Source organism: Anas platyrhynchos, chromosome 6 (genome assembly GCF_047663525.1).
Source record: "Anas platyrhynchos isolate ZD024472 breed Pekin duck chromosome 6, IASCAAS_PekinDuck_T2T, whole genome shotgun sequence".
In the NCBI taxonomy this organism is placed as follows: domain Eukaryota; kingdom Metazoa; phylum Chordata; class Aves; order Anseriformes; family Anatidae; genus Anas; species Anas platyrhynchos.
In genome coordinates, this window is record NC_092592.1 from 29505341 (window position 1) to 29532034 (window position 26694).

The window sequence follows — 26694 nt, forward strand, 5'->3', positions numbered from 1 at the left end:
TAACTTTTACATCTGTAAATAGTACTATGCAGGTGAACTGGGCCAGGTAGACCTTTCAGGAGTTTGTTGTCATACAGCCTTAAGACTCGTCTGGTTAAAATTCAAAGTGGATGCCTGGAGTAAATAGGTGAATAAATAAATGTAAGTTCCTTGAATAGTGTAAGGGTACATAGAAGAATGTTTGCTCCTTTAAGGGTCTCTGGTAAAAGACATTTTCCAAGACCACAAACAGATAGTGAGTAAGGGAGACAAACCTGATGAGGAAAGAGATGGATGTGGGAACGTTGATTTGAGCGAGGTTGTCTGAGGGAGGATTTCTGGACCAGGATGATAAGAAATAAGGAAGGAGGAACAATAAGTAAAATGCTGAGACACAGACCTGACAAAGCAAAATGGAGATGAAACAAACCTCCCTGTCACACTAATGGGTGGGCTATCAAACTACAGACACCACATGGCGTGTGTGTGTGTATTTGCTAACAAACTTCAGGCTGGACCAGCTGGTGAGTGGGTGACCCATGAGGTGTGTAAGGGGCCCGGGATCTGGGAGAGGTGCTGGATGGACAGATGGGCCATGCCAGGTACTTGAAAGATCCACAGATGTGTGTGTGCTTGTGAACCTAGAGTGCTGTGTGCATGCATGCACCAGCCAACTTCTCTAACATCCAGAAAGGAGGAAGGGGTCTCAGCTGCCTGTGTGTGTGTTTTACATGAGCCCAGTGTGTGTATGTGCTGTTGGAGGGAGCCCTTGAGTGGGGCAGCCTTTGTGGACGGTCATGTCAATGTCCTGCCCGTGTGTGTCCATGTGTCTCTGGGATATTTGCTCAGTTTTCCTACAGGTTGGACCTGGAAAAGGGAAAGTGGCAACCACGTCCCCTGGCCTGGGCAGGGAGCCCCGATCCCCAAGCACTGGTCTGGGCCACAGCAGCCAGCAGGAGTAGTCCTGGGCTGGAGCTGCTGGCGAGGCAGCTACACTCTTCTCTGCTTACCTCACTTAACAAATAGCATCTCCTTATCTCTCCATCTGAAATCACCTAAAGGCTGCAAGTTCAGTTTAATCCTTCTACCATCAGTCAGGCTGAGATTTAATAGAAAGAAGGTGGAAAAAATACTCAGTAGCTGGTCTCTGGTTTTTAACTTGATAGAGAGAACGATGTTCCCTGAATGAGACACGGTGGGAGAGATGAGTAGCTAGAAAGAGATTGTACTTCATGCCGCTGAGCTATCTGTAGCTACCGCTGTTATGGAGCTGCAAAAGAAAAAGAAATGCTAGGGGCAAAGGATAAAAGAGAATCTAAGGAAATGGATATAGTTTGCTAATCCTTTGCTCTCGTGGTGAGAATGGTTAATCTGCTGCAGAATACAATAAGGATACTAGTCCCACTCGCTTGTGAACAGGAGTTACTGGGGCCAAGATGCCTGGAATCCAAGATTTGTACAGCACTGTGGATCAGTCTGCAAATTGTACATCCAGTCAGGAAAGGATAGACGAGTAGTTTCATGTGACCCATACGACAAAGTCTATGCAGAAGTCCCCATATGTGTAAAACCATGTCAGATGACTCGAGGAATGTTCCTGGCAGGCACCGGGCTAATACTAAAGCAGAGCTGTAGCACTGTAAAATTTTGACTCCTGGACTGTGGATTTTCAATCATTTGTCTTAAGAACAGTGTTAAACAGGATGTCTCCTCAGAAAGCAGTTATCTGAATATTTATGCCAAATTTGTAAGCCCATTCGTGAATTTGGATAAGGATTTTTCTCTTCCTAGTTCTAATAATAATAGTAGTAGCAGTAGTACTGATAACAATGCAGTGCTTTATTTTGTATCTAAAGATAATTCTTTCTGGGGCAGAGGTTTCTCTACTGGCTTTTTTGGTAGGCTATCACTGTGATAGGTGACCAGAAACGCAGAGGCAGTCCAGATAATGTAGTTTTATAGTGCTGTAGATTATCTTATCTAGTGACAGTGCCAAAGAAATAAGGCCAGATAGGAATATTCAGATCATGTCTGATCTCCTAAAGAACACAGGGCAGAAAATCTTTCCTAATAATTCTTACCATAAGCCCAGTGATGTTGGCTGAAGTGAAATCTGCATAAGTGGAGCCCATTTTGATGCCTGCTCCTATCTCTTCTTCTTGATGTGCTTTATTTATTGTCAGCTTGAGCTGTTAGGGGCAGAAATTGGCTTTCCCATTGACAGAAATGCAGAGAACTGATTCTTTTGTCTATACACAATCAGTCATATTAGATACATATGTGGTAGGGTCTGAACTTCAGTTTTTGAGTTTCCTCTTGCTAGGTATACAATGCAGTGGTTTAGCTCTGTAGTTGCGTGCAAACACAGTCAGAATTAATCAGCTGCCTCGGGGTGCAGACACTGCTCAAACAGCCCTTCTCCATCTCCTTTGGCAAATTGTTCTGTGGTCTTGCTCGGATGCGTCTGCTGGATATTTGTTGTCAAAGATACTGACCATTCAGGAAACTTTAATATTCAGTGCAAACACACAGAGTTTATCATCCCAGCCACGCTTAGCCATCCGTCATAGCTGTGCCATAGTACACATCACTAGGTAGTGAACCCTTCTAATCTGAGCATGGACCTGTCTCCAATTTGTAAATCCAATTACTACAAATCAAATGCACAACCTTTACACAGATGCTAAAATTTTCCCATTTAGGACCTGAAGTTTGTATATTACAAAAATATAAGGTTCTTGGCTCTGTTATCTACCTCCTTAGTCTACAATCAACTCTTGTTTTATTAACCCAGAATTTGTTTCAGATGGAATTTATTTGAAATCCCCTTGAAAATACTGCCTAGTATTTCTTTCTCTGTGATCTAGTTGTAAAGCAGAGTAGCTGTTTCTGAAGGTGTGATTCATTTCTGAAAAAAACAAACTTTCTCGAAGTTGTAGGAAAAAAACTTATACATGCTCTGATTATGAGTGAGTCAATTGTGGTGATTAACTGGATGGAGGACAAGGTTTGTAGTATTCAGCAGAGAACATGTCAAGTGAACCTGTGTCTGAGTGCAGAATTGTGTGGAAATCTGGCTGCTGCACTATTTGCTAGCCAGAAAACACAGAACAATGATTAGATGATATGGCTTTCAAGATCTACTTCACTATCTTGAATGTTTAACTACTGAGCAGATTGATTTCTGACTAATCTGAAAATATAGACCTTATTTGGAAAATGGAAGCTGTAAATTAGGAGCAATTTCATGTTCTTTCCTACACTGGTGAGAGATGCAACCCTCACCATAAAAACAGATCACAGCATGACCTTGAGTACAGAGTCACTATCTACCACATCATAGCCAAGTTAACTAATCTAATTTGCCTTTCATTCTAACTAATGTTAGGAATTTACCTGCCATCAATCACCTGCTTCCCATTGAACTGAAAAAGTCAGGGGGATTGCCAGCTTTATCATATGGCAGACAAAGTGAATGTGTTGACAGCTGCAATGAGAAAGCACAAAAATGTTTGAAGAAGTTTAGGAAGAGCCAACCTGCTTTCGAGTCTCAGTTCTGGGTTAAATATGAAGGGAGGAGATTACCTTATTAGCCATCCCTGGCAGTGAGGTTGATAGATAACTGTGCAGTACAATCCTTTCCTATTCTTTAATCTGAACTGATTTTAATCCTTTTTGGAGCAGCAGCCCTTCCTCTTCTTGCTCAGAGTTTATACTACTTCTCTCTGTCTTTCAGCTGTACAGCTCCATGGACTTTGGAAGAAAATGGCAACTCATGCACGAGCGGGTCACTCCAAACAGGTTTTACTGGTGAGTTTTGCTCTCTGGCTTTGCTTGCTTTGGTTAGATCATGGAAGGGAGAAGAGTATCTAACTTGAAGAGATCATTTTTTCTTCTTTATTTTTTTTATTTTTTTCTGAACACTAAGTATGCCCATGTTTTTAATTTTATACATGTATGCTCAGTCTGTATCTTGCAGTGTTATAGTTGAATGGCTCCATGTTTGTACCTCTTTCTTAGTCCAGTAACAGATGCTGTCTTCTACAGATGAGTACAGTTCTTGGTAATTGAAGAACTCCTGCTTTTTTTATTACTATTATTTTATATGGCTGCTTATGCTAACACAGAAAAACTGCCCCAGTGCTTCACTGGCAAAGCTATAATCATTACACCTTCTCTTTTTCAATGCTTCTGAGAGCTACTTCAGACTACAACACAGTCTGCACAAAGCCAGCCACTCAGACCAGTCTCCTTATGCAAACCTTGCAGAGAAAGGATGACTCACACTGTTTTGAATCACCCTCTGAGGAACTAGTATTTTTTCTACCAACTGGTGAGAGCCCAGGATGTTCAAACTATTTGCTGAAAATCTGCCTTGTGACTATACCTCATTCCTTCCCCAAGTGGCGGTATCCAAAACTGGGAGAATGTCTTAAAAGCAGAAGATTTCATAAATTTAGTTCCTGTCTCCAGGCTCCTCCTTTTCAGATGCTGCTTTGCCAAACTTCTCTACCAGATGAAGGCTCAAAAGCTGACTTGAGAGAGAGACGAAAAACCAGTGACATTCTTCTGTAGTTCAGTCTAGGATATGGGACTTAAATCAGTTTTAACGTTGTATTACTTGCTAGATAATGGTGCATGAATGTGTGTGTAGAAATCCTGATTTTCAGAATAGTTACTAACTATGAATAGATAAAGAAGTGCCTTGTCCTTTATGTCAAGAAGGTGCTGCTATTAAGAAACCAGAAGTCCTTATTTTGAAGGGTCAAAAATAAACAGGACTCGAGTGATTTAACAAATGTTTTCTGATTGTGAATTGTGGTGTATATATTTTAGAGTCACATTCTTGTGGAAGTTCTGGTGTGTCATTAAAAATGTCTGGAAGTCAGACCAAAATGTCTACAGATTGAACATGCAATATTTCTACACCTCGTGATGGAAGAAGATACCTCACAGGACTTTCAAATTGTCTAGGTTCTTCTGCAAATCCCTCTACACAGCTTTAGACTCCCGCATTTAAAAGAAGGCTTTTTGGCACCAAGTCTGAAGATTTGCCTCTTTGTGCCTTTGGATTTTGGACAGTGAAAGGAGATGTTTGGACATCTAGGGAAGCAAGCTGTAAGACTTATAAGTCACAGAGACATGCAAAATATATAAAAGGTCTAGGACCTTGTCTGACCATGTCACTGTTTCACATTTCCATCACAAAGGCAGAGTGGTTGTATTCTCCTGGTTCTGGTGATAGGTAGTTGATAGACCTTACCATCTGAAATCCTTTGATTTCACCTTTCTTTCCTAGGTGCAGTTGACATAGGTGAGTGTAAACACTCTCCAGATGTATGTGGAGTAGAATAGCTGGCATATCTCCAGTGACATAGTTGTATAGTTGTACCCTACCCCTCAAACAGCACAGATGAACTTAGAAGAGTGGAATTCTTGGAAGATAATGTGCAAGGGCTGAGCGGACCTGGGAACAAAGCAGAATCTCTGTCTAAAAGCGATGACTTTTTTTTTTTTTTTTTTTTTAATAATGGTTAATGTAATGGAGATTTCCTGTTTGTCCATCAGACACCCAAAGCATTAGATTTTCTACAGATCACCTCATTTTTCATGCAGTCGCTTCTTGGCTGGATAGTTTAAGTGCTCCTTTTTAACATCATGTTGAATAAAGCCTCTGTTTCAATTATCTCTTTCTCTTAGAAAACATAAAAGTCTTCTGTAGTTAAAACTGATATGGCATAGATTTAGAATTCTTTATTCCACTCAGAAACAGTAGAATCCCATTGACAATAAACTTTCCAAGAGAGTGAATTAGGTTTTTCCCAGAGTGAGACAGATTTGAACCAATTCTTAGTGCAGGGGTCAGAAATGTTGAAATTTTGGAACATAATAACTCCCTGGAGCTGTCTGATTTCTTTCCTTTTTCCTTTCTTTTTAAAGCTGAAAACTGTGATGACTTACAAGCTCTGGCTTGTAAAATGTGCGTGGAAAAAGAAATGTAAGAAGAACATTTTAGCCTCTAAAATTTTATAATTTATTAGGCTATGGAAGAGGGATAAAGTAGATATAGGTGTAAGTTTCAGAGCCAGGACTCAAAGCCACTACTCATCATCCTATAAAATACTACATTCTCAAACCTGTTAATTACAATTTCCAGGAAAGGTGAAATAGTGATAGGAAGATATAAAAATCAGAGCTTCTTCATGGTGCTCTATGTTGTTTTTTTTAGCAGTGGCTCTGGTAAACCTCCTCCATCAAATGGGATAGCCTTCTGATTTGAATGCAGCTGGTCTTATCTAGGGTAGCCTCTGTCTACTGATTTTTTCTTTCCAAACATAATTTTCATCTCTCAGACTGCATGAATGGGTTTGTGAAGATCAAAATCCACACCTGGTTCATAGGATCAGCCAGCCTGACAGCAAGAGGTCTTAGTTTTCTCTTTGAGACCTTTCCAAATAATTACGCTTTCACTGAGAGAGCTCAGATACAGAGACTTTAAGGCCAGGAAGAAATTACAATTGCATCAGAAGTGGTGAAGTTGGAATGTGAATTTTCACTCAGCATATTGAGCGAGACCTCGTTGGTAGGCATGGACACGTAGTCACCCTGTGCGTTGTGCTGTAGTTCTGTCAGGCTGCACCTGCCATGGCTCCCTGCTGGTCAAAAGCCAAGTCCTAAGTTGCAATACTGCCCTGTGGCTTTTTATTCTGGCTCTTATTTAAACTTCTTTCCTTAGTCCCAGACTTCAGTGCCAGTCACTGGGTTGCAGTTTTGTGTTCCCATCCCATATGGGCAGCACACGTAGCACAGCTTGTGGGACATTTCTCACCGCTTCCTGCATCCAGCTCAAATTTGTGCTGGTGCTGAGATTCTTATCTGGGCCACTCGTAGCTATAAAAACTACAAATTGAGTTCTCTACTTCTGTAGTAGTGATTCATTTGTTAGCTACACCCACCGATGGCAGTGGCAGAACTTGAACAGAATGTGTTACTTGATATGAGTACAGGCATCCAAATTTGGTTCCCACGTGCCTTGGCCTCAGAGATTTTAATAACTTAGGATCCTGTTAAGGCTGGAAATAGGAGCTTACGCTAATGTGATGCAGAAATTCCCAGATCACTCATCACACGATGAAATGACTCAAGATAACAAACTTTGCACCCGTGCTGGTTCCAGTTAAAGACCTACTCAATGTTCTTTTCTTTTAAAACAGATTTTTGCAGTTGCCTCTGGGCCCAGCTCATTTTCTCGCATTGTAACTTAGACTCCTGTGCTGACGTGTGGAGTGGTATTAAAAAAAATACAGTCCATATTTCATACTGTAGGGATGCTGGGGAAGTTTCCTTGACTGTTAAGCACATGGTGTGTTCTGTGCTGACTAATCCTGCTGCTGTTCAGATAAGGACAAATCAAGTCATTTGAGTTCTTAAGTTACTTTGCTGCCTCTGTCTTTCCTTGTGGTGGGAAACAGGACTAAACAGGTGGGAAAGACAATTTGGTTAATTGTGCATTGCTGAGCCTTGTTCAATATTTCCCTGGACCACAGCTTCTCCATGTCCTCTTGGGTGACTCAAGATGCATTTGTCTTGTTAACCCCAAGGAAAGACCATGATCAGAGAACGTTTCTTTTCCTTGATGGGTATAGTGGTTGAAATAGTCAAATACTGTGATACCAAGTGCTGCATCGCTGCATATCCTTGCCTGGGTTAAAAATACTCTGGGGCACTAGAGAGTCAAAAGATGCTTTTGTGGCTTATAAAGTCCTTTTATTGTCTTATGGCTTTATTTTTAAATATGTGGAGTTCCACAAGGTGACCCATGTTTTCTGGCTAATCAGCTAAATGGCTGTGGATGTCATATGCTGTTCATCTGTCTTTGGAGGCCCTGTGTTTGTTGAGCAGACTCAATGCCACCATCCTATGTGGATGCCATCCTGTCCTGTCTCTCTTTCTGTGATAACCAGCCAGATTTCTGCTGCCTCTGGTGTCTGTGAGTGTCAGCCCCAGTCATTTTGAACTCCAGGGATTAGAAAGTGGGAGAAGGAAAGTGTCTGTGCTTCCACATGGGCCATGCTTTGGAATTGCAGGTTTTCTGCTGCAGTTGTTTGAGGCATAAGCCAGCCAATTTTGTCTCTTGAAGGCAAGGCTTTGCATCCTTTTTATTGTGGTTCAGATAGAAGCAGAAATAAAGGTATCCAATGCATTTCTATGTATCTGCAGCTTGAATTTCATGAAGACTGTGGCAGAAGCTGGTTCGGATATCTGAGAGTAATGTAGCAGGAGAGAAGGGAGTTACCTCAGTGCTTCAAAAGGTTGCAGTCTAGGTTTGGATCTGCAGCTGGGCACAGATTTTTTGTCTTTTTATTCCTTATCTCTGTGGCAGCACTGTTATTTCCGAATCCCAGTGCTAGTTTGAATCCATATGGACAGTTTCAGTAGCAGTCTCACAAGTGACCTTTGGGTACAGCTAAGGTTAGCTTTACTTGACTTTGTTTGCCAGTGATGAGATGGTTAGCCAAATATGTACCTGTCTCTGCTGTAAATCCCGCTAATCATTAACTACCAGATGGTGTCATTGCATAGTGCTGGGGAAATATCGCCTGAGTTTTTTCAGCCAAGTTTAGTGTTAAGAAAACATAGTTTTGTAAATGTCAAATTGACTATTAAGTAATCCTGCATTAGAGTTTTTCAGAATTAAAAGAATCCTGGACTTGGAGCTGTGGATAAAAAATAATTCCAGTTTGGCAGCCGCAGATAACACCACCTATGGCACGATGGAGGCATATAGCCAGTGGCTATTCACAGAGACTGCATAGAGAGAACTGAACAGGGACCTGTCACTGCTGTAAGCTCCTGGGGGTTAATGACTCATTTACCTGTGTTAAGGGACTCATTTCCCATGTCCTCTGGGTGGGAACACATAGGAAAGGTTTTTTTGCCCAGAGGGTAATGCTAGCATAAATCAGGAGTGTGCTATTCAAACCGCTATCTGCACTAGGTAGGTTAATTTTTAAATTCTAGTGTCAAGCTCTGTAATTAGGGTTCAGGAGAGAGGAGACCTTCTTTAAAGGTCCTGATATATATTGAAAGATTTCCTTGCTAGGCCACATTAGTTAATTAAAGATCACAGCATCATGGTGATAATAAGACCAATTTTATTTTCATCTTCATTTAAAAGATGAGCAAATGGGGAAACTGTGAGGCTAGTGATTTTCCTTTCATTTTGCGTGCCCACAGTTAATGCAGTTGGCACTATAGATATTTAATGTTTCCAAATATTAGGTTGTAGCTGACTAGCTTGTGATTACACAGTAACTCAGTGGCAGAGATAGAAGTAGAACTTGGATAAAAGAGTTGGATATATTTTATTGGCTGAAACAGCAATTTTATTTATTTATTAAATTTCAAGTCAATGCAAATATTTTAGGAATTCATGTAAATATTAACAAAATGTTTCTCTCAAACCCAAAACATCCAGACATGGTTGATTTTTTTTTTCACAGTTTTTGAAGTCATTTTTAAATTTGAAATAAAACCTTATTTCAGTATATGAATAAACTTGTGATGTAGAGAAAGAGTGGAGTCTGAAACAAAGTGTCTGGATAAAGGGTTCTTGATTCCCATTCACATCTATATTTTGTGATGCAGAGCAAATACTGGTCTGTGATATCCAAACTAGACATTCAGTACTTATAGAGTACTTCCTCATCAATGTGATCCATACCTTAAAAGAGTGGATAGCAAAGTTTGAGAACTTTGGGAAGTTTTATACTTCTGTCTATGAACATTTTTTCCCCTAAACTTTATACTACCCTGTTTTTCCTTTTTTGATTGCTACGTGTTCTTCCAGGGACTCTGTGGTACATTTCATGGATATCTAAGAGAGCATAAGATCCTAAATGACCTGAAGAAAAAAATCCTTCAGTTTCTGTCTCTGGGAATTCCTGCAGGACTTCTCTATAGAGATTCCATAGGCTCCACCTGTTCTCTCTGTACCTGTGGTTAGTGTAATGCTCAGAAAACCTTTCCCATTTTTGAGCAGTCTCAAAGGAAATTTAATACAATTAGTCTCTTGTACTCTGAATTTAGTCTCTAAATAGTAGCTGATGCATTGGAAGAACTCCTAAAGGATGTTCATTGCCCGTCTTTACTATTTTGAGATGCTCCTCTCCTTACTGCATATTTTCCTAGGAAAATGCTTGACTTTTTTTGCGAAGTCACTTGTGGGTACTGTGCTATCAGCTCCCTGGGCTCAAGGCTGTTCTAACAAGAAAAAAAAGAGAAAACCATACTGGCTACAAGAAACTTGTGTGTTCATGAAGGGAAATAATTGAAAATACTTCTAAAACCCATGAATTACCTAATAAATGAACCGGAAGATGAGAGCCACATGATAGTGCACTTAGAATTCATGTAGCACCTCTGGAATTTTGGCTGTGATAGAATGCAGCCAGAATGAGCTCCTTCAAAGGTGGTGTGATCATCTCTGAGAAAGCAATTTTTGAGTAAGCTACTTCTGAGAAATTTGTTATTTCTAATTGCCTTTTTCTTTGGAAAGACAGCACATGGAGAAGGAGGAATTGCCCCTTTCCCTGTAAAGTACATGTAACTGGGGATGTCCTCATGTAAATACTATTTGACTTAAAATTTGCAGTTTGTGTGATGTCAGTACAATTTGAGATGTTAGCTGTATTTATGACTTTATTGTACTGTGTCTTGCTTTTTTTTTTTTTTGTGTGTCTTTTTTTTCTGCTCATTGGTTTTGGATTTGCCACCTACCACAAAATATCACGTGTTATATTACAGTTAAGGCTTTCAGCTATCAAAAAGCCTTTTGCATTGGTCTCTTAGGTTTCTTAGTGTCCCTGGGGACCAGCCTCTTCTCTTATTTCCCATTGTAAATCCTGGATCAAATTGTAATCCTCCCCACTCTCTCAGGGCTAAATGTCCAAGATGAGCAGACCAGATAAACCACTTTGCAAGAAAGGTGTAAGGAGGAATTCGTTCTATGTTACTCCTAGGTAAGTGGATCCCAGTACTGTACCAGTCTGGACAGTGAACGTTGAAAGGATCTGTTTCCTTTTCATGCAACAGGGTAACAAATAAGATGCAATGAGAACTTTATGGCCGTGTTTCACAGACCAGCACTGGAAGCCTAAATGCTGTGCTGCAGGCTCATGCAGCCTGCATGGGCTGACTTCGTTCTTCCTCTTCCTAATAGACGTGAACTCAAACACATTAATTTCAGTCTGTCAATAACAGAGTAATTCTCTGTGATACTTTGTAGGAAGCAGCGATGAAAGCCAGCCCTTTAATTAATATATTGAATAACGCATCTCCCTGAGGCATATGGTGATCTCCCATACTGTTGTAGTTTGGCAAAGCAAATCAAAGCCAAGGCTGCCAGGCTGACAGTAATATCATGTTTAGTGCTCTCTGGCTCACAAGGAGTATTGTCTTACTTTTTTGTGTATTATTTGTGTTAGGTTTTGGCCTGTCATTTGTACCACACTAATCTCCCCACTTCTGGGCAAATGGGCTCATTTTCACAGTGGGAGAGATCCCCTCTTGCTTTCAGATGGCTGTCAGAGAAACATGGGATTTGTTTTAAAAACCATCACCATTCTGAGAAGATTAAGAATGATCTTTTTATCTGCTTCGATTATGAATGTAATTTTTCAGCCATTTCATTCAGTGGCAAAACATCTGCTGACATCAGGGGGCTGAGAAGCATTTCTGGACCCATTGCCCCAGATCTCATCCCAGATGTCCCACTTGGACTTCCAGAGTCATGCCTTGGTGTGAGTTCTTACAGCTCCCATTTTGAGGCTGGAAGCATCCTTGTACTGGAGGAAGGTGCAATCTTATGAAGAATTTATCCTCAGTAAGTGCAGCAATACTCTTAGGGGCCATTTTTGCTTGAAACTAGAATTTCAGTCATACCTCTAAGCTCTTCAGGTAATTTTCTCAAGAAGAGCAAGGAAGGACCCAGATAAATTCCATTTCATTTCTCTGAACTGACTTCAGCCTTTGAACCTTTGGAAGTTTGCCTGCCATTAAGTTGAACAAAAACGGTTGTTTTATTTAACAGAAGGAGCTGAACCCATGCTGTGCAGGAAGAACAGTCTTATCATGGCAAAACAGACAAGATGTTTCCACATTCATTTAAACGTGAGCCATTTGTGTTGCTCAATAACATCCATTAAAGATAAGGAGGTCTCTCTTTATGCCTTCTGCCTGTTGGAAATTAACAAACTCTCTTAAAACGACAATTCATCAGCAGCTATATGAGGCAGGATTCATTCTCGTCAAGAGAAGAAATTGAAACTCCCATCCTTTCGTTCCCTGGCGTTCCCCTGAGCCTCCTCTGTAGAATGAGATGAGTTTAATTCTGCTATTGTTAAGCATAGTGAGCACGAAGCTACATCACAACCTAAGAGTGGGAAGCAGGATCTTATTAGCTGCACTACAGGTTCTTTTAAATAATGTTGATTCAGTAACTTGTCTCTTGCTGATCATATACAGAACAAGGACGAGAAGGCAGGGAGTGAGGCTGTTTAACTTGCATATTTGTAGCAATCTAATTGGAATAGAAGATTGTGGTTATCGTAGCTCTGTAATTACCTCATGGATAATTGTTCTCCACTGGGCAGAAGACAATAAAAATGGGATGTAGACACATCCCCATGTTTAGTGAAATATCAGAATTTCTGCAGCTGAGTTTAAGAGAAAGATGCTGACCTGTGACTGACAGCAAGGATTTGAGGAAGTAATGAATAATACCAGTAGACTTCAAAGCTGATTGAAAAAGATCTAGGTTTTCTCTCACATGAGAATATCTTTTTTTTTTTTTTTTTTTTTTTTAAATCGAAGAAAAACAAACCAAAAAATCCTACCAGGTTTTTGGCCAAAGGGTACAGAAAGATTCTTAGGTTTTGCTCTCACAATATTTTTGGTTTTCAGGTTTTGATTGAAAATCTTCGAGGGAAGGAGACATGTTCCATTATAATATTGATTTTAAGAGCAATCTGTAATAGTGACTCCCTAAAGCCATTTCTGGATCTGCTGCAGTTTCTCCAGAATTCGTTTTCTTTCTACAAATCATTAGATTTGAACAATGCGTTGACACTTTGGAATTTACCTTGAGGCCAGAAACCAGCAGAGTATTACTTTTCGTTTGGCCTTGTACTTTTCTTTCCTTTTATTGCTCATCCATAACAACAGATTAAGAACCCGACAAAGAGAAGCTCTTGATTCACCTAGAGCTTGGCCATACATCTTTGCTTCTTGGCATGTGGATAGCACAACCTCCTGTTGCGGCATTCAACCATGAGATTTCTTAATGCTTTGGGGATTGGGAGACATTGGAACTCTGCTGTTGTGGAGAGCTGGGAGCCCATCTACTACTCAGCCCCCTGGGATGTTGGAGCATCCCTCTAGCTTGGAGCAAAGGAACCCACAAAAGCTCTGTGGTGTCTCAGGTCTCTCCTGCTATGGTGTCATTCTTCCACTGATGGAGAGACCTGCAAGTGGCCTTGCCCATTTTATTTCTCTCCTCTCTGTGCTGTGTCTGAGGTTACCTTTGTTTTGAGTACAAACCTATCTCATCACAAGACACATGTACAGAACTCCTGTTATGCCTGCTTTCACCCATCACAGCCACACAGACTGTTTCTGCAGACAGAGCCTGGCTTTGCAGATGTCTGCTGCAAGAAAGCTTTTTGTTTCCTGCTTCTTTGTCTTCTCCTCTTGTGAATGTTGAGACAAATGGGTTTATCTCTCTCAGCAGCTAATTGAGTGTGATTTTTGGGGGCAAGGAGCTACATTGATGCATTTATGCTTGCTGGTCCAGAACAGAGTATTTTATTCTCCTCCTCTCTTTCCACTCCCGCCCCACCTCTCCCTCCTCTTCTCTGCCTTTTGTGACTGGTAGTAAAAAGTCAAAGAATGAAACAAGCTATTTGTTCTCTTCAGGTTAGCATCTGAAATGCAGTGAAACAACAGTCAGAAAAGGTTTTTTGATGGAAATTTTATTTTTTCACAGCGCCTTTCTCCAAAATGTATAAACTGAATGGCAAATTTATTTCCAGAATGTTAGATGTTATCCCAGGGTGATTCTCTGCAATATCCTGCAACAGAGAATATGAAGACTCATCCTTCCTTAATTAATACAATGTACAATGCCCGTAGGCATATGGAGCTCATCAGCATACCCTATACATTCTGTCTGTGCCAAGTTTCATGATGGCATCCCCTCTTTGGACAATTTAAGTTTTATTTTTATTCATCTACTGCTGCATTCATTTATTAAATGATGCTCTCACTCTGAAGCTTTTTGGAGGCACTGTATTCTGCCTTGGAATACAGTGTTAATAACTGAACCACTGAGCCTTAGCATTTCAGGCATGTCATATTTGCTGTAAGAAAGTGTTCATACAAATGAGGGGAATTAAACACACAGTGAACTGAGAATCCTTATTCTGGTGTAACACATTGCTTGAGCAGATCATTTTTAAGATACTTTTGCTAGGAGACAAACTGAGAGCAATGAGTCTTCTAACCATTGCCTTCCATGGAGAGAAACAACAACTCCAGCCAGGTCCTTGACTGCAGGACTGGCAGGCTGAGCTGATGGTTTCTTTGAGCATGTGTTTTGTTTTGTCTTGTTTTTTGTTTTTGGGCAGAAACACGGTTGATTCATGTTTCCTGAAAAACCAAAGCAATAATCTATAGCAATTCCCCATCCACATGACTTACAAAGGAAGATAGCCAAGCACTGTGCAAACATTAATTAACTGGCCTTCTTAATATAGTAGGCACTAAACTAATTTTGAATCAAATGCAGGGAAAGAGCTGAAAGTCACTCAATATGTCAGTGATCAGTCTGGGAACTGAAACAAAAACTCTGTGTTTGGCTTTCACAGATTCGTGCAAAGCACAGCTGGCTAGAAAATGTAATTTCCCTATTTATTTATTTTTTCCAAAAAGCTGCAAACAACAATAAATACTCCCCCTTTTAGATTTCCTTAGATTTTGATCTCCAAAATGGCTTCTGTACAAGATAATCTCTGTGTTTTGGTTTTCCCCTTCCTATACTATTTTTCAATATTTTTTCACTTCCTATTCCAAATGAAGGAAAGAAGGAAGCGGTGAGAAAGAAGAAAGCTAAAAATATGTCATTTTTTAATATTTCCAAAAATAGATTTTTATTCTTATTTCCTTGAAGGACTTGAAATCTAAAATATTGGGGAAAAAAATCTGTAAAAAATGTCCTGTCCTTCAAAGAAACAAAACAGAATCAAATCTTTCTATTGAAAAATGTTTCCAACTTGTCCACCAAAAAGTCTGCAGACTTGTAATGACAGGTAAATACCCTCTCTACTTTGTAGAAGTGCTTTCCTCAGTCTCACTGTGTTAGATGCACATGGGGCAGGGCTGATAGAATATCATGTGCTGAAGCTTTGAGATGCCTTTAAGACAGTAACATCTTAGCTGGATGAGCTGATGCTTCATTACTTCCACCGTATCTTGATCATTGTGCTGCTAGGACTTGGAGAAAAAAAGAAAAAAAAAAAGGTTTATTTCTCAGGAGAAACCTTCAGGACTGCTTTTACACATCAAGGTTCAGGTGTACCAAGATGAGGCAGGAGCAGCAGGCTGCATAGAGGTAGTTATTTAGTTTGAAAGTAAGCAGCAAGACTGTGACTGCACCTGGGAATGTACCCACTACGAGTGCTGGTTTGACGTGGCTGACAGATCTGCTCCCTGCACGAGGTTCAGGCCTCAGGAGAAGTCGTTTCAGGCAGCACTGGGAAATCAGGATGCTACCTCCAGCGTATGCCTTGCCTGTGCTGTTGGTGCTTTCAAACAGGTCTGTGAGTGAGGTTCTTCACCCTTCTGCCCACATATTTTTCAGTGTTTATTTCACAAAACTTCACTTAGGTGTATTGGGATTCATAGTATAGGCAAAACAAAGAGGTACCTTACGTAGTAATAAGGTAATAATAAGGTAAGGTACTTCGGTTTTGGTATTATTATTATTATTATTATATTTCATATGGGGTAAAGAAAAATGTAAATCAACAGCAGCTTCATTCAGTTGACAAATATCCTTTTAAGATTCAGTGACATTTCTTTCCCATTGCTGTTAATTTCTGAGATATAAAGAGCCACACACTTTTATGCAATGAGAAGAGGAAAAAAAATGTTTGTGTGCAGTGTAGACTGGTGTCTTGTGTGGCTTCTCTACTGATCTGTAAGGTGGCTGAGTCTAAATATCAGCCTTTCCCTCAATGAAAGACTTAGGCCTTTCTCCTCTTCCTGCACTGCTACTGTCTATGAAATTTGTAGCAACTTTGTAGTTCTGGGACCTCTAATCCACTATGAGTTTGCAGGTTATTAATTCAGATATCCAGCAGGTAGTGGGGATGGGATACAGTTAGTCACGTACATGTGTGTCCACAGCCTCTGTGTGTATTTTCATAAGTTTGTTTGATATACCAGGCAGAATACCTCCTCAAAATTCACTGGGACCTTTTTACAAAGCATTGGCTTTGTTGAAAAGAAATTAGATGAGAGAAAGTACTTGGCAATTGTTTTTGCCTTATCTAGCAAGCTAAGTCTTGCAACAATTACTTTTGCTGATGTCCAGAATTGTAGCACCATAGAAATTAGCACTGGGAAAGAAGTAGAAAGCTTCGGGGACCTGTCTAAGACGCTGTCTTACATTGTCTTCCTGCCCATTTTTTTTTTATAAGCTTTGTTTCAATTATACTGTGCAAGGAGGTGTTTTATCCATAATTCTTCAGAGACCTCATCACGTTACCCCATCCAGCAACATCTCCCCTGTTCAGCCACAGGGAATGGTGCTGTATTTATATGTTTAATAAAAACATTATTTTCCCAACTATATATGTATAATCTTCCCCAGCTGTGGTAGTTTATGACATGTTGTAAGCCCGAGGTGTATGTGGCTTGTGTGCACAGCCAATGCCTGATGGGACCTAGTTTAAGGCTTGGCTCCAGTAAATAGCAGGAAAACACAGAATCCCATTGATCATCTGAAGGCAACTCCAGTTATTGATACCGAGGCAATGTGATGGAGAAGGCAGTCTGTTGGCCTTTGGCCCATGTTGAAAAAGCATGTATAATTCAGCAAGGATGCTGTGTGAGAAGATCCACATCAATTGAACAGGAATTGTCTGGATCAGTTTCCCATACAGACTGCCCATATAGACATGGTCCTTTTGTTGCTTGGATGAGTTACTCACATGCACTGCTTGCCTGGAACCGTCTAGAAGTGTTTATTCACTTCTGGGGCAGGATACAATTAAAATTGCAACAGGCTAATTGGCAACATCCACTAATTTAATTGTAACTGCCTACAGCAAGAGGATGTATTTTCCCCCCTTTACATATAATTCCACAATAAACATGACTTGTTCCTTCCTATTTCCAGTCCTTATCTATGGTACAACATCCTGCTAAGTAGTCTCCATCTGTTTCCTCTGTCTCTTTGTGTGAGCAGTCACAATTACCTTCAGTCTGACATCCCAACCTGCAAAAATGAGTTTCTAAGTTGGCATCTTGGGGAAGTCTCAATCCGTTTTAAAAGTTTTGTTTTTGTTTTCAAAGCCAGAGCTGCTGAATGCCACCTTGACTGCAAGGCACACCCCTGTGTCTGCTAGCACCACAAAGTGCTCGGTTTAGCAGATCCCAGACCAAGTTTGAAAGCTCAAACACTGTGACCTGATTTTTGACCTTATTACAAAACCCTGTTGCACATATTGCTGAGGTCCAGTGATAACTCCCTTCTACACCCCAAACAAATGGGTCCAGGAGATGGAGGGTTAGAACATCTTGGTTGATGGTTTAGGGAACAGGGATCAACAGCAGGCAGTCTGAATTGCTCAGCATTTTTGATCTAAGATGCTAGAGTAGCTAAATCTCAATGCTGCTGTTTATCATTAATGCCTGGTGTCTGGAAAGTACAGGAGAAAAAAAATGCAAAATGGCTAATTCCAGGGAAAGGCAGTGGAGTTAGTAGAATCAGTGAGCTGAGGTGTTCAGTAGGGCAGGTAACCCAGACTGAAAGTTTGTGTGTTTCTTTCTTCTTTTCTTCGCATGTGCTTGCATTTTTCATTTTGAACTATATAGTGTCTTACATATAAACATTTTAGGAATATCTATTTAAAATGCAGAATACTGTGTTTTCCTTGCCCTTTTTGCTTGCTCTCCCTCCAGGTCAGAGATGAAATATTGTTGGAACAGCATAGTAGATGTGCATCCATGCACAATGCTCTGCCCTTGAGATAGAAGTAAGAATTTTGCCAGGGTCCTGTCTGTCCTTCACCTTTCAAGAGCAGAGACTCCTCACCTGAAAAGAAGGGAGGAAAGATCTTGTGAAGTCAAAGAACTACCATGAGAACGAAAAAGAAAAGCAACAGAAGATAGAGAAAAAGTAACCATCTCTTCTTTCCTAATGGCATTCAGAGGTAGTTTGAATTCTTAATTGGCTGATGATCCTGTGCCAGCTGCAACACTAGCTGCAGGCTCCCCATTTCAAAAACTGCCTCTGCAGCAGTCAGGGAACATGTCAGCAGGAAAAAATGACCTTTCCTGTCACTTCTGGCTGCATCTTCTTTTCTCAGCATTTTTTTTTTTTATCTGGGTGGTGATAAATGAATAAGGATGGTGGAGGATGTTGATTTAGCATGGTTTGTCACAGTGTGTGCCCTTTTTTTCCCCCCTTGGCCAACCAGGGCAGCAACACACATGGATGCCTTTTGTGGGCCTTGATCTGGTTTTTGCTATCTGGAGTTTGTGCACATGCAAAATAGAGCTGAGCTATGCCTAGAGTGTGAGGTGTGACCACGAGGCACAAAAAGTGTTTTCAAGCTGGGCTTAGGTTTCTGTTAACTACTCTTTCCTTTGAAAGAGAGGTGTTTTTCAGCCAGAGGGCAATGAAGCCCCTTCCCATCCAGCTTGCTCTGTTGTCTCTGCTTGGTTGTACAGAACATGCAAGGGAAAAGGTAAGTCACAGGATGCTGACATCTCTCCTCATCATATTTAAGTTGCTCGAATAGTTTTGAGCAGCGCATCCTCCAAATGTCATACAGAGGAAGAAAGAATGAGAAAATGTAAGGCTGTGAAGGCATCTTCTGTGTTTACCTTCTTGTATTGGCAGACCTGAGAGGTTGCTGTAATGAGCTCTCAAGACAAGCTAAGTTGCCATGCAGGATGAAGGAATAGCTTTACAGTCTGTGTGCATGTTTGCAGGTGTGCTCCAGGACCTGTGTTCACATCTTGCTTTTTCCACTGCCTAACTTTTTTGCATTCTTCACGTAAAGCTTCTCCAGACAAATGACGAGAGACCATATACTCAAGATACCCGTATTCAGGAGTCAGAAACACTGCAAACCAAAGCCATTGTCTCTGCCAGTGGGAGCAGACTCGAGGGGAGGCATGAAGAAACAGCGCTGAGTGGGGATTTGTTTTCAGTCAGAGGCTTTGATAGAAGAGAACAACTAGGTTTGGGAGAAGGAAGGATGACCGATGCATTACTTTACAGGGCTGTTATCTGTCTGTAGATAACAGGAGCTTGTTTTGCTTGTGGGCTGCAGGAGATTGCTTTGTGAGCTTTTCCACTTGAAGTACGGCATTCACTGAGCACAGAAGTACTGGGCGATGCTGTATGCTGGTCCTTTTGAAGTCGTCCTTGTTCTGAAAAGAACCATCAGGCTTGTCAAAACTAATTAAGGAAACAAGTAGATGGCACTGGGAAAGAAATTCAAGCTAGACTGACACGTTTCGGGAGACTCCTGTTTCGTGTGCTCACATAATAGGAATTATAAGTGGAATGGATCCACAGAGCTTGTGTATGCACACACACAACGGTAATAATAACTGTATTCTGGCTTTTCTTTGGAAATGCATAGATGCTACTAATTTCAGTCCCTTTGAAGATGGATAGCATTGTGGCAGCTCTCACTGTGATGCTTCCTTTCTGGGCTTGCCCCTTTGCTGTGGGGGAGGCACAGTGCCCCTCTGCCTGGAGGGGGAATGGGTGACATTGGCATTGCCGACACAGCCAATGGCTCTGTGCAAAAGGCTAGTGTCTGGCTTTGAGAAGGAAATCTGGCGAGTGCAGCCTCTAGAGCAATGTCTGGATTTAATAGAAAGCCTGCTGGGAAGGGCCATGGGGTGGATTCCTAAAGTGTTCCCGACCTCTGCCAAAAAGTGCAGAAATTGCCGGACCCTTTTATAAAGTTATAATGCATGGTAAGCACGCTCCTCTGTCCTGTTTGGTGAGTCACAAGTGAGAGTCACGACTGCTGAACAGCTGAGAGCAGCGTTTATGGCTCATTGTGGAAAAAAGCAGAACGATTTGGCTATGGACACGAAAGATGTGTTCTTCCTATGTACTGGGAAATAATGATGCTGCACTCTGTAGTGTTTTTCACTGACATTTTAAGGGATTTCCTGTCAGTCCTACTGTCACTTTTAACTGCACCCAGATCTTTCAGAAGATTTGACAGTGATAATTGCATGGTCACAGGGACTCTGGCCCGTCCTGGCATCCTTTCTGATAACGCACAGTGCTATCTTCTTTGTGGCATCACCCTGAAACTGGTGGTAGTGATTAGGGAACAGGCTATTTCTCACCAGGAGTGGAATGATGAAAGCTCTGCCTGCACGGCTTTGTTTTGCTGTGTTGTTTTTTGCTACGGTTCACAGTATGTTGTGAGTAGGCTTGCTATTGAAGCGATGCTCTAAGTTAACGAGCAGAGCCAATTTTGGGTACCTCCACTCTGGGTCATATTGAGCTGTTTTGGCATTTGCAGCACTGGCTGATCTTAGCTGAACCCTGGCACATACGTGTGTTTGTTGTTGCTTCAATTGCTTTTTCAGCTCCACAAAAATATATCAGAGCATCTGTATTTGGTATGTTCTTTTTTTTTTTTTTTTTCTTCTTTTTGAAATGTTTTAGCTGTTGATGCCCCAAGGATTAAAGCAGCAAAAGATCGTGATAAAAATGTTTCAGAACATTAGGGAATTGTGAACGTTGGCTGGCTCAGAGGGGAATCTATTATTTACAATCTACTGTATCAAATTCAGCTTCTACCAAATTAGAAACTGATTTTTGTCGTTGTCCCTTTTTAATCTAACCCCTTGGTTAACTCGGGAGAAGCAGCTCCATAAATCACGTGGACATCTATGGATATTTTTTCCCCCTGCCAGCCATTGCTAGGAATAAATGTTCATCTCCCAGTGATTCTTATCAGCCAGAACACTAAGAATAACATTTCTGTTCTGGGGTTGACTTTCCATCTGCCAAGAGGAAAATTGTCTTTCTAGTGTACCTTGCAAAACATTTTTAGGGAGTAAAAAAAAAAAAAAAAAAGGGGGGGGGGGGGAAGATTTGCTTTGAGGTGCTTGGGTTTAGAGAAGTTCGTGCCTTGTTTCATAATTGTAAAGGGAGAATGATAAATAATATCTTACATTTCTTAAAGCCATTTCATAAAAGCCATCCATTGAAAATGGGGAAACTGAGATAAACGGTAGTAAGATTGCACAGCAAACCAGGAACAGATCTTGCCTCACTATTCAGCTGAGTAAAACCCCTTTTTAATTTTTTGTTTATAAGCATGTGGCTGCTGTGTCCTCATCTCTCTTGCAGCATGAAAAAAGCTCTGGTTTCGATGGATCTTGGAACCAGCTAGCTTTGCCACCCCAAGAATGGTCGCTGTTTTCTTTCCAGCAGCTGGAAGGGTAGTTTATAGGCTAGCACATAGTCCCTGGGAGCAGGCTTCACAGGAACATAGAAGAGACAACGAAGTGGGTAGGAGGTAGGGACCTACATGCACAGTGTCATAAGGTTGAACTGGTTTTGCTTTTCCTCACTCTTTGTCCATCTGACTGCAGCCTTTTGCCTCACCTGATGTCGTCTTTTCTGTTTTTATTCTCTTCCCCCCAGGTCGGTGGCCGGTTTGGATAAAGAACCAGACCTTGTACACATGGAAGCCCGGACAGCTGATGGACGTGAGTGCCTGGAGCCAATGCTGAAAAAATGTACTTTGAGTCAAGAATGGAATGGGAATTGAAATTCACTTTGCTCATTTTGTCTCCCCATTTACATTTTAATTGATAGGAAAAATGTGGGTCATGGGGTTTGATGTGAGACATATTTTTATTCTTCGACCCTGGGGGAGAATTCAGAGGCTGCAGGGCTTCTGTCTGTAGAGAGGATGGGCAGAAGCACAATCTGTTGAACTACCGAACAGTCTATTCTTCTCAGTATTTAACTTTTTTTTTCAATATCACGTATTTTTCGTGATTCATGTATGAATCATGAAGAGCTGAGTTGCCATCGCTGTGCAGTACAGCCTCCATGCATTTCCAGAGGTGTTCAAAACAGCTAAGCTCTTCCTAAGAATCTGAGAAATTGCTTACGGTCAGACTCCTCTGGCCAGAATGTCTCTATGCCCCACGGGCCCTTTGACTTGTTTTGAAAGGATTTTTCAGTTTTGCCTAGGATGTGTGAATAGGTCCTCCGTACCAAAACGTTACATGCCTTGAAGAGATGCCTGGATCTGAAGTAAGAAATAGGAAAAACAAAACAAAATCTTAACCCCTTGCTGAAATGAATGTAGCCACATTTTCAGTAGAACAAATTCCTCTGTAACAAACCTCCAACAAAAACAGCGTGTATTAGAAACTGAATTTCTCCACCACTCTCTCTACAGTGCTTTAGTTATTTCTTACAGGATTTTTAGCATGCTAATGCATCTCTTTCTGGGGTGAAGCCAGCATTACTCCAGCTCAATGCCACACACATGTAGCATAAAATGCTACAGGGGCAGTGTAGAAAAGCAGCATAAGACTCATGTTTTAGAGGATTTCTAAGGGGGAAATACTTCATTTTTGTTGGTTACAAACATTTTTGCTTTAGTCAAGTGCTGTGTAGGCCAGATGCTATGTGAACGAGCTTCTGTCTATCAGGGTGACTTCTCTGAGGCTGTGGATCTTCTAAAATCATTCATTGGCCTCCCACTGCTATTTAGTGATGGCAGCTGAATAAATAACCAGGCAATAAAAGCTCAGGAGTGACAGCTGTTTGTTGAATATGGGGAAAGAGCAAAACAGGCTGGCAGGTGGGTGGGCAAGGTAGGGAGGCTTCTTCAGTGTCTTTGTTGCTGCATATGCTGTTGTAGAGATTCTAGGAGAAGCAGCAAAAAAACAAGTGAAGAAGTAAGTAAGTAGGCAAATAAACTGCTGATGAGGACTGTTTTCAAACTAAGTTTACACTTGCTCACCCAGCTATTTGAATACTGTATGTGTCAAGAATGTAGATGCTTCGCTTGAAAGATGTCTTCCCAGTTCACAGACAACTCTCTTCCTTCAGGCCTTGTTTGCTTGGGGGGTTGTTGTTTGTTCTTGTTTTAATGTATAAATTCAGCATTTTGAAACTGGCTGTTGATGTTATTGAGGGTTTCCCCGAAAGTCAGGCTTGAACAATCGTGTCAGCAAAACAGGCCCCTTGCAAAGCATCGTCCCAGCAGGCGGGACCCAGTGGGCTGTGCTGGCCCTGCTGGGGTGTCCTGCTGAGGGACAGCTCCAAAAGGACTCATCTCCCAGCCAAGCACAGCACAGAAGAACCATATTGCTCCAATTAGAGTTTTTAAGGCTTAAAAATGATTTTAGCTCGTGTTATAAAACATCGACTGCCTCAGAGCTATAGGCTCACCTGGTGTGAAATGGTACACCTCTGCGTGCTTAGGAATGGCAGGCTGAACTTTCCTCCTGGCTGGCTCCATAGCAAAAATGGTCCTCCATGCTTTCACTGAAGTGGCTGAGGCACTTAGACCTGCTGGAAAATGGATCCCTGCAGTTATCTCCTCTTGGCTGGAAAGTTTGCGACTAAAGTTTTCCCTTGGTGGTTGGCATGAAAAGGAGGCTTTTATGATGCCTCTTAGGTCAGTCTGGTGGCTCAGGCATTTACTTGATGCGTTAAGAGACAGAGATTTGAGTATTCGCATTGCTTGGCTCCAGTCAAGAACTAGAATGCCTGTCTTCAATGTCCCTAACCATTTTAAAAATACACAAGTCTTCTAGAGGGGCATTTGTCTTTGGTGTGTGGAACTTGGGATCAGAATCCCAAACTTGACGATGTTTTTTTTTTTATTTTTTTTTCCTCTTTTCCTTCTTTAACAGTAATTACTCATGGGATTCAAGAACTGATCTAATAGTGATTCAGACACTGGAGCCTAAAATACATAAATACATTCCATGGCTGGGAACAAACAGGTGGTGGGACATACTAGAGTATTGTTCATCCATAAATGAGTCAGGGCTATCAATAAACTCAGGGAGCTGGGGGGTGGAAGTCCTGTTCACTCTTCTGTCGTATGTCCTTTGAGACGTCTTGCTCCCTGGGTCTTGTCTGTCTGGTCATTAGGAATGGTTCTCAAAAATAATCTGCCCCAGTACATTGTCTCTCTGAATATTTGCAAGATGCTGTGAATTCCAGCGCCTAGCTGATCTCAAGCTGTTCCTGTCTTTTACGGCAGATCAAAATTTTCACTTTTTTTTTCAACATCTTGGCAGAGCTATTGTAGCTGAATAATAATCTAGGCTTGCGTTTCTAAATTATAAAAACATGTAGGAGCCTTGGGCACTGTACCTTCTGCCTGGGTGTAATAGCAGGAAGGATGGGGCTGAATGCAAGGGAGCTAATACAAATACATGGACACATGCACCCACAAGTGCTCCTAGGAAAGATATATTAAACTTCATGATGTTTGGTGAGATAGTCTCCTCACTCACAGGTATGACACAATAAACAACATTTTAATTACAGAGAAAAGAGTAAATTAAAAAGAAAAACAAAACTTGAAAGATAAAACGAGGTAATAGTAACTAAGTCCTGGGCAATAATAACATGCACCAAATTCTCATTACGGGTGACCATGTTAATTAACAATGGGGATGTGTTTTGAGCTCCTCAGCTGGAAAATGGATATGCCTCTGGGAAAGTCACTCCGTAATCCTAAATGAAATAAGTTTTTTGGAAGGGTTTGTGGGGAGGCATGGATGTTGGGATTACAGCTGCAGCAAAGCCTTCAGGCTGCTTGATGTCCATATTGCCTCATTCATGGGTGGGCTGAGAAAATAGCTGGCTGTTAGGTTACAAGCACAAGAAGTTTTTGAGGCCAGCTAGGAAATAGGGGGCACTTTTCAACTATTTTTGCAGTGAAAATAAAAACAAAAAGAAAGAAAAAGACTAATTCTGCTTTTGTCTGAGACATTATATAAACAGGAAATACTCCCCAGATTGAAGCCAACTTCTCTTAAGGCATGCATCTCCCAGTGAAAGGTAAGCAAGGCTTCATAGGGCTGCACAGCTTGGGTGCATGCCACCTGCCCTTCTGGGGATCCATCCTTGGACAGGAACTTGGGATGGTTTCTGGTTTTCAGTCATACTCACATATGAGCTGAGTGCTGGGCAGATAACACAGGGGCAGTTCACCATTTGACTTACAGAAAAATGTGAGATGTTCTGAGAATTTAAATATTGAAAAGGAAATGCTGATTATTTTATAAGATAGTTGTGTAGGGTCTTCTGGGATTATTACTTTGGACTTTTGATCTCCAGCTTCCATCATTCAGCTGAAGAAAACCAGCCTTTCTGGCCTTGAAATTTTGGCATTTGCAAAAAAAAAAAAAAAAAAAAATCCTCAGAATTTTGGAATATTATAATTTAAACTGTTGGTCTGGGTTTTTCTCTAGGCTGAGCCTCTGGCCTTGCAAAATATCCACATCGAGGTTTGTTAAGCTGCATGGCATTTTTTCTTGCTTAGATGTTACTGTTTATTATACCCTGTCATATTTTTACCTGACTTTTAAAGGGGATTTTGTGTTTTAAAGGGGGGGTTTTGTGTGTGTGTGTTTTAAAGGGATGTGTTTTAATGGGAATTATTTTTCATTTTATGTGGGACATCAGGAAGAAACTCAAAATTAAACTTAGTTTTATATACAAAGACAGGTCTGAAGATCAGTTTTTTGTGTGCCTATGTTTTCTTCTGCAGGTTTTGTGTTGTAAAATAGATGAAAACAAATAAGTTACTAAATGGAAAGTGGATAGGGTACTACCCCCCTTCTCCACCACCAACTTCCTGTGAATATTAATCGGGTGCCATGCTTTGAGTATATTTGATTGCTGGTGTAACACACTCAAAATGACACATTTCTCAGCAGGCAGGAAGCTAGTTGTCATGTCAACACTTGTGGTTTATTTGCATTTATTTGTGACAGGTTTTTATTCCTCCTCCCATTCTGTCACTCAGCAGCAGCAAATTATCCCCTTTTTGGAAAGATAAGAATATCCTGGCGACTGTGTGGGAGAACATAGTGGTGGGAACGAGCTGCTAAAAATACAGCTCCTGACCTCTCCTCCTGGTTCTGCCTAATTTTAGTGCTACCTCGAAGAACAGGTCAAGGCTGCTGAGCTCTTTTGGTTGAATGGCAATATGTAAGACCCTCTTGTTTTCTCAGGATTTTCTTCCACCCACTGTAAAGATGCCTTAGATTCCACATTCAGGACCTAAACAGCCATTCTGGGTGAAGTCTGTGTATGTCAGTTGATGAGAAGCCTTTATTTATCCCAGCTGAGGATCTGACCTCTCTATTGCTGCTGGTATTTTATGCTGAGAGAAA

At 41.1% G+C, this 26694-nt stretch overlaps 1 protein-coding gene across 4 annotated transcripts in view; it reads left to right on the top strand.

Moving 5' to 3' along the window:
• SORCS3 (sortilin related VPS10 domain containing receptor 3) overlaps positions 1-26694 on the top strand; it is a 281108-nt gene that overhangs the window by 170056 nt on the left and 84358 nt on the right. For all 4 annotated transcript variants that reach the window (XM_027460385.3, XM_027460387.3, XM_038181612.2 and 1 more), the window contains 2 exons: positions 3716-3789; positions 21956-22020. In XM_027460385.3, coding sequence (XP_027316186.1) covers positions 3716-3789; positions 21956-22020 — 139 coding nt within the window. The remainder of the gene's footprint in view (positions 1-3715; positions 3790-21955; positions 22021-26694) is intronic.